Source organism: Salmo salar, chromosome 22 (genome assembly GCF_965601325.2).
Source record: "Salmo salar chromosome 22, fSalSal1, whole genome shotgun sequence".
In the NCBI taxonomy this organism is placed as follows: Eukaryota; Metazoa; Chordata; class Actinopteri; order Salmoniformes; family Salmonidae; genus Salmo; species Salmo salar.
The window spans coordinates 10,195,941-10,210,226 of NC_138312.1; the positions used below are offsets into that span (position 1 = coordinate 10,195,941).

General features: G+C 43.9%; 1 protein-coding gene across 11 annotated transcripts in view; it reads right to left on the reverse strand.

The window, feature by feature from the left end:
• The window catches only part of LOC106582711 (neuron navigator 1), a 119,650-nt gene that overhangs the window by 32,959 nt on the left and 72,405 nt on the right, over positions 1-14,286 (reverse strand). For 5 of the 11 annotated variants that reach the window (XM_014166053.3, XM_082967355.1, XM_082967353.1 and 2 more), the window contains 9 exons: positions 12,960-13,269; positions 10,063-10,855; positions 9,265-9,708; positions 8,923-8,973; positions 8,655-8,815; positions 5,705-5,905; positions 5,034-5,086; positions 701-724; positions 184-261 (listed from right to left, as the gene is read on the reverse strand). In XM_014166053.3, coding sequence (XP_014021528.1) covers positions 184-261; positions 701-724; positions 5,034-5,086; positions 5,705-5,905; positions 8,655-8,815; positions 8,923-8,973; positions 9,265-9,708; positions 10,063-10,855; positions 12,960-13,269 — 2,115 coding nt within the window. The remainder of the gene's footprint in view (positions 1-183; positions 262-700; positions 725-5,033; positions 5,087-5,704; positions 5,906-8,654; positions 8,816-8,922; positions 8,974-9,264; positions 9,709-10,062; positions 10,856-12,959; positions 13,270-14,286) is intronic. The other 6 variants (XM_082967354.1, XM_082967358.1, XM_082967360.1 and 3 more) reach the window with 2 other exon arrangements.

Below are 14,286 nucleotides of genomic sequence, written 5' to 3' on the forward strand. Positions count from 1 at the left end.
TTGCCATTTAGCCAACAATAAAGGAGTAGCATACAGTACCATTGTTTTGATTTGGCCAGACTTAGGCTACATACCGGTGCGAGACTTTGCACCTGTTGACTGGAGACTAGATAACGGCAGAAACAAATATGGCCACCATATAGAAGCTCAGAGGTTAAAAGGTGAGAAGCCTGTTCTACATACGTTGGCAGACAGCTGGGTGGTCAGGTTGGCCACTTTTTCCTGGGAGTTCTCCAGCTCGCGTCTCAGCTTGCGGATTTGCTGTGAAGAAGACAACAACAACAAGGTCCTTTAGAAAGGCAGAGCAGGCAAAGATCATACCTTATAATTTACGGACAGATGGCCTGACAATTTACTTACTTCTCCACATCTCAAAGCGCCTTACACTGTATGGTAGTACATGGAATGAGTTATTGGCTGGGTAAGGTGCATGACACTAAGTAAGCTTATGGGAGAACATGAAATTATAAAGTAGTAACTTCATTAAAAACAATAGAAACAATGGTTGCTGGACAGCATGCCGAGTTACTCTGAACATGCTAAATGAATTACAATTGTTTGGGGGGAAAACAATGTTTCTGATCCCTGAAGCACTGCTGAACGGATGGAGGTGAGCGGTATGGATGGACGAGAGCGAACGAGATGATATTTGGAAGATGAAGACAAGGGAGAGTTGAAGAGCAGAACACGTTAGCCTTACCTCTCCTTGTATCCTCTCCTCGGTCTTAGAGAGCATAGTAGGATAGAAAGAAGAAACGAGAAGAAAGCAGATAGATTGAACTTGGGAGTAGTCGAGGTTACGGTGGGTTGTGGTAATCTAATGGTAGCTCAGGTACAATCCTGAGTTTATAGAGGGCAGGGGATTCAGACTGCATCTTGTAAGCGTTCAGCAGGGTAAAGGCAGGATAGAATACACCAAAAATAATGACTGTATATAAGGATATACTTGATATCGGTATCAGTAGCAGTCAAACCACAACTTGTAAGCCTTAGTATTTCAGGAGAGGTGAGGTTTTATAGAAATTAAACATCAAGGTAAAGACCTGGATAAACAGGTAACTGCCAAAATAAAGGAAACACCAGCATAAAGTGTCTTAATAGGGCGTTGGGCCACCGCGAGCCGCCAGAACAGCTTCAATGCGTGGATTGGCATTGATTCTACAAGTGTCTGGAACTATATGCCTGGTCTTTTGACCAAACAGATCAGCTCTGAAAAATATATGTTGTGACAAGTTCTGGGGATCTATTTTCGGCTGGCGGTAAAGAGGTGTAACTTTTAAACGCACACTAGTTTATAAGGGATGGATCGAAATTTACAGAAAGGGGAGGGTTTAGTATTTTGTTAATCTAGTCCAGGGGAGGGTCATGTAATTTGTAATTGATGAAATTTCAATATTTCTCAGTGTTTTAGAATGAGTTGCTTATTGGGATATATATCGATGTGTGCCCGATGCCACCCATAATCTGATTCTCCGCTGGGCAAGCAATATCAAGTGCGCCTTCAGGCTCTTTAGTGTGGTCTCAATCAAATTATCCATAGGCTACAAAGTGCATGCTCGGAGAAGCACAGAGCAAAGTTATATTTCTAAGATATCTGCTGGGACGGTGTAAATACAATAGGATACACTACACACTGCAATGAATATTCCGATTCTGAGCCCCGCCCTACTCTGCTCTTTCTGATCAAACACTTTGTGTGCTGCCTAACCAATGGCTGTACCTACGATGGCAGTCCAGGAGGAGAGTCAAAGGCTTTTTCCCGAATGTTTTTATGTATTAGGCCTAGTCCCAAAAATGCAGTATCTTGCGTGTGGTCTCGCCTATAGCTTATGTTTATTTCAGTTTGAAAAGGAGAGCGCGAAGAGGAGAAGGAGGACTAGAGGTCAACTTTGATAGCTTGCTACGATTAGAATTGATTTTATTAAAAGCAATGCGTTTCTTGCCCATTATGATATATCCATAGATTTGTCAGTGAATTCCTCCACCCACCCCGCACTCTTTAAATAGACTACCTCCGCGTCAGTGAAGGGCTGTTAAGTTAAAACTAAGACTCGGATTGAGGGGGTATGAGAGGGTATGCCATAGGTCTACCATTTATTTAAAAAATTGGCACAAAGCACAGGCCTACTCAATGTTAGCTTAAGATTTTGAATAAAATAAAACGGATCCAATGATATAAAGTGATCTATAATAGTGCTTTATGCTAGAAACAAGCTGTAAAATACCTGGGAAAGACGTGATTCTGATGCATATGGGGATATCATTGTTTAGTTTCTTCGACATTCACTCTATTGCTGAGGAGACAAAAAAATGTACTTTGCTTAGGAAGTAATCAAATTCTGTCTCTATCAATTTATTAAGCTATTCACTTTCTGTACAATAGATGTTTAAACCCAGACAGCTTTTAGGGAAACACTTGTGACCTTCTCTCGTTGGGTTAAGCCACAGAAGAAGAGTAGCCAGCAGGTAAAGTTCACATTTTTCTGCATCGGTAGGCCTACTCTGTCTGGGGTGGAAAGGTACTCAGATTGCTAAGGACGTCTCAGATTTAATTATTTGGAAATAAGGACAGTTTCGTTGCAAACAAGACACACTGATTTGGCATTGGATAAATATAATAAGATGAACACATAGGCCTATCTCTGTCCATTCTTAGCCTGTCATTTTTGGTAATTTGTGTGATATTAAAAAAATTCTGCTAACATGTAAAATGACACAAAATTGCATTAAATGTTTAGGAGGCCATTTTTTCCTCGGACCTGCAAATACGATGATAGATTAATGAAATGCTTTTACTATAAATTAGATCTTTCCACCTCTACTCTTGTCCACAGTGGTCTGCAAACCCACAACCTTCTGGCCTGCAGCCCTGTGCGCTTTCAAAATTCCTGCGTTGCCATGTAATGCTTACAGGACGAAGGACAGTTTCTAAAACTGCATATCTAAGGCTCTGGTCTGTCCAAGAAGTGAGGGTAAATGGTAGACATGTTCTCTGCTATCCACTTTGTTTTAATTATTATTTTGGGTTTAGGGGTCACTTTTTTTTTTCTTCAAGTGTTCATGGAGGGTTTAAGCAAAATATACTTGCTGAATGAAGGGCCATCGATTTTCATTTCAGAAAGGTCAGATTTTCTCCATGTGACCCTTATTATAAATAACATTCACTCACTGAGTTTTATTCATATAGGACATTATTTTGTCCAGCTTCTGTGAAAAGTTTGGACTCAGTTTGGTATGGAAGGTGTCAGTGACTGTAGGAAGCCTGTTTAGGAACATCAAGTTATTTAAAAAAGACTGTTTATTGTTTTTTATTGATCATTTAGCATTTTACACTTTCCTCTGTTGGACCTAACTTTCAAATCGTGGGAATTCTGATCGCTGTCCGTGGTGCTGAATCCGCTTGTAGACTATATTTGCCTGTTTGTTCGTTTACCTTTCACGTGGCAAAGTCCCTACTGGCCATATGAACGAAGATGGTAGGCTACAGCTATATATTTGAGAGCCGTACCGGTGAGTGGACATTCCCCCTTTCTCTATATATTGGATATTTTCCAGCTCCTATGAAAAGTTTGGATGTGTGTAAAACCCTCCATTGTCTATGTTGTCTTAGGCCTAATATTATATGCCCATGGGGAGAAATTATGGTGCCTGTAACTGTATTTAGACATAGCATATTTGAAACAAGTTGTTGTTTCGTTTTATTAGAATTTGATTCAAATTATTCACTCTCTTTTTAGGTTAACTTAAAAGTTAACTTAATCATGCTTATTGACGTTTGGCATGTCCATAGCTCAAATATAATGCATTTTACAGAAGGCCTATATCAGTGGGAATGCTATGTTAACAATATATTTCTATATTGTAGCCATGCAATTACTGTTCAAAAACAAATACGGGATAGGACTACATTTTGTTATTTTGTTTCTGTAGGCTATTTAACAAATGTCCTTGCTATAATTGATCCTCGGGACGTCCCTACCCCCCATTAAAGTTTACATTTAGCATGGTTTGGTAAAGTTTAGGCTATAATGGACAAGGATACTAGGCAATACATAAAAGATAGTAAAATCTATTTAAGTCTGATTGGCCAGTAAGGGCTCAAGCCTCGACATACCTTCAACTTGCTTATTTCTCAAAACCTAGCCCTTTAAAGCCACCACCAGCTCCTGCGCCCATAATTCTGGTTGAGAAAATAGGAAACACCCCCGAACCTATAGCTCTACCACCAGCACTTAAGATCTACCATTGCGTTAGGTTTCTTAAAATACAGCCCCTGATGTGATTGGTCAAAAGACCAATTAGTGGTACAAATATTGGCTGCCTGTGTAAACACAGCATATTGGTGGGATGCAACACCATTCTTCCACTTGAAATTCCATAATTTGGTGTTTGTTGATGATGGTGGAAAACGCAGTCTCAGGCGCCCTCCAGAATCTCTCATAAGTGTTCAATTGGGTGGAGATCTGAAAACTGAGACACACATGCACACACACCCTTTAAAACCTCCTATGATCCTTTGAGACCCCTCTTTCAAAGTCATTGAGATCTGTTCTTCTAGACATGGTAGCCCAAATAATGACCCTACACATGATGGGATGTTAATTGCTTAATTAACTCAGAAACCACAGCCATGAGGAAGCACCTGCTTTCAATATACTTTGTATTCCTCATTTACTGAAGTGTTTCCTTTATTTTGGCAGTTATCTGAACGTAAACAATGGCCAAAATTTGGAAAAGGAGAGAAAACCCAATGTTCTGAGGTAAAAAGTTGTCTTTGAATAAGGTTTCAGCTCTGGAATGCCTCAGTGGCATCTCACTTCACTTCAGGCATGTTTTCAATCAAAGACAGAAAAACTACATGGCTGTATTTGTACAGTTGGCTGGCTAGGCCTGGCACTGTTCCGGTTGTATCACACACATTCATGTCATTGTGATGGGATCCAACAGTTATAATCATGAAAGTATGTCCTGTGGGCACACAACAGCTGAGCACAATAACTATTTCTGGATTATTCAATAATTCTATTACTCACAGAGGAATAGTTGGATGAAGTGTTGGATGCCAAGGACAGGACAGAGCCATGGACTAAAAGAGGTAGAAAAAGAGAGAACAAACACATAACATAGTTTAGTATTGAAATATGCCATATCCATACTTCACAGAATATGCTAACAATATGACTAATCTATCGTTGTTCAGATTTTTAAACACAACGTTATATCCAGTAAACCTGCTACTGTGTGTGTGTAGATTTACAACAAGGTATAAATGACAGTTTACTTGTGGCAGTATATAAGTACTTCACAGAAAACAACATACAACATAATCCAACGCAGACAACGTTGAAGACGAAATAAATTAGTGATAGAGACAAACTGGGTCTCTCGCTCTCTGCCTCACCCTCTACCTCCCTCTCTCTGTACTGAGAACACAGCCTCAAGGACACTACTAGACTCAAGGGTTGTCTAGGCCGGGGCCTGAAACATCAGGGGAATGTTCAGGTTCCCTAAAATATATTCAGCGAGTAAAAAACCTTAACACACTCAAATGACAATTGGAATTTCAATTCATTCCCTGAGTTTAACTTTATCAACTGAGGGCCCCAGTAGTAGACTGACAACCCAAAAGGGACTAGCCTTAGAAATGGAGCCATAGTGGCTAGCCATAACAAAGGAATGATATATCTGTATACAGGTATCTTACATGTGCTAGCTGTCTCACAGTCATCTGCGGGCTCGCGGTCACGGAAGGATCCAGAGCGCATCATGCTCTTGGGCCGGTCGGCCAGTGACATGCTGCTGCCCAGTGGAGAGGAGCCGTACAGGTCGAAGGCCGCGTCATTGGTGGGGATACTGTTGGAGCGGGTTATCCTGGGGACACAGGCACCGCTCGGGATGGGGGAAACTGGGAAGACAGGAAGGTTGGCATGCGTAAGAGGCAGACTGACACAGTACAATGAGGCAAGTAAGTACACCACATACTCACGCACTTACACATACCTGCGCACGCACGCACACACGCACACACACACCCCTGATGAGTCAGTGTAAAGAGACACTCAGGGTCCACAACGGTCAACATGATATAGACAATAGATGACAGGTGTATGAAATCGAACACACAGCCATGCAATCTCAGAAACATTGGCAGTAGAATAGCCTTAATGAAGAGCTCAATGACTTTCAACGTGGCACCGTCATTAGATGCCACCTTTCCAACAAGTCAGTTTGCCCTGCTAGAGCTGCCCATGTCAACTGTAAGGGCTGTTTTTGTAAAGTGGAAACATTTAGGAGCAACAATGGCTCAGGCGCAAAGTGGTAGGTCACACAAGCTCCCACAACAGAACCGCTGAGTGCTGAAGCGCGTAAAAATCGTTTGTCCTCGGTTGCAACACTCACTACCGAGTTCCAAACTGCAGCTGCAAGCAACGTCAGCACAAGAACTGTTCGTCATGAGCTTCAAAAATGGGTTTCCATGGCCCGAGCAGCTGCACACAAGCCTATGATTACCATGCGCAATGCCAAGCTTTGGCTGGAATGGTGTAAAGCTCAAAGCCATTGGACTCTGGAGCAGTGGAAACGTGTTCTCTGGAGTGATGAATCACGCTTCACCATCTTGCAGCCCGATGGATGAATCTGGTTTTGGCGGATGCCAGGAGAATGCTACCTGCCCCAATGCATAGTGACAACCTTAAAGTTTGGTGGGGGAGGAATAATGGTCTGGGGCTGTTTTTCAAGGTTCTGGCTGGGCCCTTTAGTTCCAGTGAAGGGAAATCTTAATGCTACAGCATACAATGACATTCTAGATGATCCTGTGCTTCCAACTTTGTGGCAACAGTTTGGGGAAGGCCCTTTCCTATTTCAGCTTGACAAAACCCCTGTGCACAAATGGTTTGTCGAGATCGGTGTGGAAGAACTTGACTGGACTGCACAGAGCCCTGATCTCAACACCATCGAACACATTTGGGATGAATTGGAACGCAAACTGCGAGCCAGGCCTAACCGCCCAACATCAGTGCCCGACCTCACTAATGCTCGTGGCTGAATGGAAGCAGGTCCCGCAGCAATGTTCCAACCTCTAGTGGAAAGCCTTCCCAGAAAAGTGGATTCAGTAAAGGAGGAACCAACTCCATATTAATGCCCATGATTTTGGAATGAGATGTTTGACGAGCAGGTGTACACATACTTTTGGGCATTTAGCATTTAGTATATATATATATATATATACAGTACAAGGCAAAAGTTTGAACACACCTACTCATTCAAGGGTTTTCCTTTATTTGTACTATGTTCTACATTGTAGAATAATAGTGAAGACATCAAAACTATGAAATAACACATATGGAATAATGTAGTAAGCAAAAAAGCGTAAAATAAATACATTCCACCCTTTGCCTTGATGACAGCTTGCACACTCTTGGTATTCTCTCAACCAGCTTCTGGAGGTAGTAATCTGGAATGCTTTTCCAACAGTCTTGAAGGAGTTCCCACATATGCTGAGCACTTGTTTGCTACATTTCCTTCATACTGTGGTCCAACTCATCCCAAACCATCTCAATTGGGTTGAGGTCGGGCGATTGTAGAGGCCAGGCCATGCTTCACGGTGGGAACCCCACATGCGAAGATCATCTGTTCACCTACTCTGCGTCTCACAAAGACACGGCAGTTGGAACCAAAAATCTGAAATATGGACTCATCAGACCAAAGGACAGATTTCCACCGGTCTAATGTCCATTGCTCATGTTTCTTGGCCCAAGCAAGATTCTCTTATTATTGGTGTACTTTAGTAGTGGTTTCTTTGCAGCAATTCGACCACGAAGCCCTGATTCACACAGTCTCCTCTGAACAGTTGATGTTGAGATGTGTCTATTACTTGAACTCTGTGAAGAATTTATTTGGGCTGCAATCTGAGGTGCAGATTTCTGAGGCTGGTAACTCTAACGAACTTATCCTCTGCAGCAGAGGTAACTCTGAGTCTTCCTTTCCTGTGGCGGTCCTCATGAGAGCCAGTTTCATCATAGCGCTTGATGGTTTTTGCGACTGCACTTGAAGAAACTTTCAAAGTTCTTGACGTTTTCCGGATTGACTGATCTTCATGTCTTAAAGTAATGATGAACTGTCGTTTCTCTTTACTTATTTGAGCTGTTCTTGCCATAATATGGACTTGGTCTTTCACCAAATAGGACTATCTTCTGTATACCAACCCTAGCTTGTCATAAATTCCACAAATTAACTTTTAACAATGCACACCTGTTAATTGAAATGCATTCCAGGTGACTACCTCATGAAGCTGGTTGAGAGAATGCCAAGAGTGTGCAAAGCTGTCATCAAGGCAAAGAGTGGCTACTTTGAAGAATCTAAAATATAAAATCTATTTTGATTTGTTTAACACTGTTTTGGGTAGTACATGATTCCCTGTGTGTTATTTCATAGTTGAGATGTCTTCACTACTATTTTATAATGTAGAAAATAGTAAAAACCCTGGAATGAGTAGGTGTGTCCAAACTTCTGACTGGTACTATAAATATATACTGAACAAAATATAAATACAAACCAGCAGGAGGATGTGTCTTAATGAGAGTTTAGAGTTAGACAGAGTTTGTCAGTCAGTCAGCTGGAGGACAGTTGATGAACAGAAGAAGACTGAGACTCACCCACGTTAGTGAGGACGGCCTTGCCAGAGGAAAGATGGGGCATGTGGGTGGGAGAAGGCAGCTGAGGGGGGCTCTCGCTCTCTGTCAGGCTCACTGCCGTGTGGGAATGACGCCTCTCCTTCCCCTCCGACTGACCCTCAGACGGACCAGAGCTGTAGCGACTGGAGCAGGACAATTAAGAGAGCAACAATTAAACATGTGCCTCAGACGATTAGAATACTACATAATTTGATACAGCAAATGTGGCGGGAAACTATGACAAACTTACTTGACATACCCTAATCCTTTCTTAGGTAAGGTGTTCCTGTCCGTTTGCAAACTGGTAGAGAAAGAACACAAAGACACCAAATTTGACCTTTTCTGCTATCAAACAATCCATGATAAAACAGTGTTAAACCTGTAGATATTTTTTTTCAATCACAGAATCTCTTGCTATTAATAATATCTCTGTTGCAGTAGAAAGAAGGTAGCGTAGTTTGATCATTCTATGTTGCTACATACAGATACTGACTGCTGCGCTAGTGAGACTGGTGAAGACATCCCCCACAAGCAGGGTGTTACCCAACCCATGCCACCCCATCATCAGGGTGTTGCTCCGGTCGAGACCCACCTGTCTGGTAGATTGAGGGAGGTCCTGCTCCCAGCAACCCAGGTCCCTGTTCCCCTCATCTCCTCCCTATCCCTGTCCTTGTCTCGGGACTCTGCCCGGATATATCCTCCACTGGTAGGAACACTCATGGTGAGGGGCAGGGACTCCATGCTGCGGTGCAGGCCAGACAGTTTGGGGTACAGCAGCGGAGAGCCCCCCAGGGATAGGGTCTGGCTGGGGTAGCAGCTGGGGGAGTCCAAGTGCAGGACGGGGGCTGGGCTAGGGGTGAGGCCCCGGGGGGCCGGGCTGCGTGACCCAGACCCGGCCAGGTCCTGGAGCTTAGAGTAAGGGGGCACTTTGGGAGGGAGGTCCTGGATGGTCACGCACGAGTCCAGACTGTTGGAGTTGACCTTGTCCAGGTGGGCAATGCTGGGCGGCCGACCCAGAGACTTGCAGCTCAGCATCCTATGAATTAGACACGAGACACAGAATGTCAGATCCAGCACCATACAGCACCGGGACGGATCCAGAGACCCTACTGGGCTGGTCCTGTCCTAAGACATGAGTGAAAACACAGCAATACTTGTTTTATTGCTTTGTTGTTCTTTTATGTCTATTTTAAGTGGTTAAGAAAACATTACACAGCATCTCTTCATAAAATGAGAGCTGAACAAACTGAATCGATACTAACACATGACTACATAGCTCATCATGACTACATGATTCTATAAACACCATACCACAGCAAAGGGAGTACTATTATTTTAACGTACTGTAGGACTTGAACAGTGTGATAATGTATCACGATGGTGAATTTACCTCTGACTGGTGGGCGAGGAGAGCTCGGGGTATTTGCTGCTACTGGCCCTCCGCAGTCCCTGCAGTTTGGTGCTGGCCTCCCCAGTAGAATCCCCCTGACAGTCTTCCATCTTCAGGGAGCCACACAGGGAGTCCATATCAGACGCCACTGCCTTGGCCTTAGCTCTCTCCTTCTCCTTCTCCCGGTCTGTCTGGTTGACAGGGCCTGTGCTCCCTCCTCGACTGGCCCCCTTGGTGCTTCCACTTCCGAGCTCTTTCCTCTTGGAGCCAGGGCAGGCCATGGAGACAGGCTTCAGGCTCAGCAGGCCGGGGTCGATGCTGCTGCTTGCAGGCCGGGCCGACCCAGGGCGGCCGATCAGGCTGAGGGTGCTGGACTTGGCAGGGCGCGGTAGGCTTCGGTACTGGAGGCTGTTACGGGCGTTGGGCCCCAGGAAGCCCCCCTCCTCACTGCCTGTGGCGTCAAAGCTGTTCTTACGCCCCCCTTTTCCTCCTCCTCCTACTCCCATCGGCTTCACAGGGATGCCAGAGGACTTGGGAATCTTGCCCACGGTGGCAGAGCCACTAGAGATGGTGCTGCCCCCCGCTGTCATGACGGTAGCAGTGCCGGTAGTCGGGGACTTCTTGTAGCCGAACGAGGCCCCGGCGGAAGGCTTGACCAGGCCTGACGGGGGCTTTCGGTGTTCCCGGTGCTCTGGGAGGTGTTCTCTCCCGGCGTCGGAACGGGAGCGCTGCAGCCCAGCAGCCTTCACAGACATCTTGGTCTTGTCCACCGCCTTGTGGTCGCTCTTTGGTGCTGCAGTCATAGAGATAGATAAATATAGAGTTTAGATGAGATTACATTACAGAGTAATTATCTGTCGCCTAGCAAGCTGTGATAATGAGTGCAGCTGAATGTGAACCTACCCAAAAATATCAAAAGAGTGAAAGCATCAGTGAACTGACTGGATGTCGATGACACCACTGTGACTAATGTTGGCTGAATCAGAGGAATCAGTCAGACTGGAGTCATGGATGACCAGAATCATACAATATGGCTAAATGGCTAAATTTGGTCACATGGAAACAGCTGCATATAACTCGTGTTATTAGAGGAGAGTCAACTTATAAGCAAGAAACATCTGTATTTACTTACAGATGGTTTATATGAAGAGGTCGAGTCACCGACATACAGACACACAAATCTATCTAAGGTATTGCAGACCGGTCTGTGTGACAAACTGGGCCCTTGACCAAGAAGTGAAGAAATGCAACGCCCAATAACTTTGGCGACCCGGCCAAAATGAGGGAAAAGGGGAATAAAATGGGTTGTTTTTATTAACGGCACTCTGTGGATTGTGCATTCACATTATTCTGGCAACTTGTCATGGACAAGTTACTCAAATTGACATGCTTAATGCTTTTCAGAATATAAGTACATAAATTATTGCTCTTGTATCACAGGCGCATGAGGTAACAGTTCATGTCACTCAGTCAGGGAAAGGGAGAAATGGAGATAGTGAGTTGACAAAGCAAACACTAGCAAAATAGCTCCCAGTCTTTCCCACGTATAAAAGCCTCACTTGGCGGCCATCATTGGAATTCAAGATGCAATCAGACATGTAGAGCAGCATAACTGATTGGAGGGCGGGGGGGGGGGGGGTTAAAAACAAAATACTCTGTGTATCAATATCTTAAGACTCCATTTTCATCCCAGAGAATGATGCCAGGAAACATAATGGATCCTTAGAACCTCCTTAAAAATCAGCCATATTAAACCAGCTAAATAAGTAGTAGAGGGCAATGCAATAAATTGCATCAGTCAGGAAATTTTACTGCAGTTTGAATGTTTCTCTTATCGTTCAATCATGTATATCGCGTGGGATGAAAGAACACCAAACACAACATTATTGCTGTGACCAGACGGATGAGTCACTACACAGCATTGTAATCTGCTGCATGTCATTACTTAAAAAGAAAGTTTCCATTAAATTAGCTTTAGGATTGGATAGAAAGGTAATACACTACAGCGCACACTCTTCCTACGTCTCACTCTGAAAATATTTATTTCATCAAAACTATGAATCAGTTATTGCTGCCTCAATAGCAGCAGTCATATAGCAGCGGATCCAGTCTTAAAAGACACCATTCATTAAGATATGCACAAACACACACTGGTCATTTGAAATGCCATGCTGCACTGTACTGTGTTTGTTGCTGTTTAAATGTATTTTTTCCACTGATACTGCCCATGAAGGTTCATTAAATATCCATAGTCTTCAAATTCAGGTAAAGCAAAAATATGAAAATATGTTCAAAACCTGAACATTTTTCAAGGACAGTGATTCTCTGAAGTCAGTTTGTTTTTGACAAGACACATAGGAAGATGAACCAAGAGGGAAATCCACAAAGATGAGCCCAGTTCTGCATGGAACACACTGTACAGTATCATTTCTTCTCAGTGTTCCTGTACAGTACTACAACCAATCAAACTCTGGCACAGAGAGCCAGAGTGCCTTGCTACATTTCAGTTGATATCAAGCAGATATCCGCTGGCTGTGGCTACTCTCCAAACAGACTTGGTTGTTCATGTGTTATCCATTTAGGGGAGGTTATGGATGACAAGGATATCTTGCAAAACAAGTTAACAATCATGTTTTCTCCCCATGTTTCCTGGCCATTTATACATCTACTTTAACACACACTCTTTATTAACGCATGAAGTAAAAACCCTTATAGTCTTTCCTGTATAGCACTCACTTGGAATAATGATGGGATACTTAATCATCAAACTGCTAAGTTACTTCGAACTCAACAGGACCCCCCAAAAATGTTTTTAATGTATAGAGAAATGTGTGGATGTCAGTGTGAGAGGTAGGTCAGAGAGAGAGAGAGAGAGAAAACAAATGATCCAATCTCACCTGCCACTTTCAGGACGCTCTGGGAGGTATGCGTGATGGGTGAGGTCACGCCCACAGGGGGGTTGCGTCCCTTTTTAAAGTTCCCTGGCTGACCCAGGCTCTGGGGCTTCCTCAGTTCCCCCTTGACCCCCGCGTCCTCACTAGCACCCTCCATGGGCCTGGAGGACTTCCTCCACTTGCTGGGGGTCTCGGTTTTGAGACTCCCTGTCTCGTAGCTGCTCCCGTCCATCTTGTGTGCAGCCTTGGCATCCTCGCTGTACCAGGACAGGCCACTCTCCACCAGGGAGCGCTTCTCAGCATCGGTGCGGAGCTGCATGAGGACAGGGACATAACCATCAACATGCGGTACTTTGCAAATGGAAGTATTTATTTTATTGATATGGTCACAACACAGGAGGTTGGTGGCACCTTAATTGGGGAGAACGGGTGGTAATGGCTGGAGTGGAATTGGTGGAATGGTATCCTATACAACAAACACATGGTTTCCAGGTGATTGATGCCATTCCATTTGCTCCGTTCCAGCCATTATTATGAGCCGTCCTCCCCTCAGCAGCCTCCACTGGATCACAATGGGAAACACAGGGTTAGTCAATTCCATGTCAGTTTGGTCAAGAAGATTCATCGAAATTCAGATTTAGGAATTGCAAAGTGCCATTTATTCATTTATTTTGAAATTAAATTGAATATTTGGGGTCATGTGAGAGACACCCAGGTTTATGTGTGTGTGTGTGTGTGTGTGTGTGTGTGTGTGTGTGTGTGTGTGTGTGTGTGTGTGTGTGTGTGTGTGTGTGTGTGTGTGTGTGTGTGTGTTATTGTGTTTGTTATATTGTGTTTGTTATCGGTGGAAGACCCTCAGTAATCTCTGCTGTTCTATCTGAGTGTCTGTCTGCATTCCAGAGGGAGAGCATGTGGAAGGAACGGATAAACCTATACTGTATAACACCAGAGATTTACTGAAGTCACTATGTTTCAGAGACTTTCACCCCAGTAGTCATTTTAACTAGAAAGGATGCATCATGGCTCATGTGTTCTCTTGAATCCCACTAATGTTGGTGTGTCATGGATGATCAGAGTTTTGACTTGGCATTTTCAAGGATCATTATAGTACATACTCGTGACATGCATTTTGGGTGACGCGCTACATGAAAGCTTGGTAAGTCTGGGCTGATTTACTATGTTCCAAATGCATCCAGTTTTTCAATGCCCTCCTCTTTCTAAGCGGGGGAAATAACTGGCTCGTCTGCAGGCTGCAACCCTGTTACATAAGGACTCCTCTTTCATCGTATGCGGGGCAGGCACATTATTAACTGCCCAATTAAACTAGAAC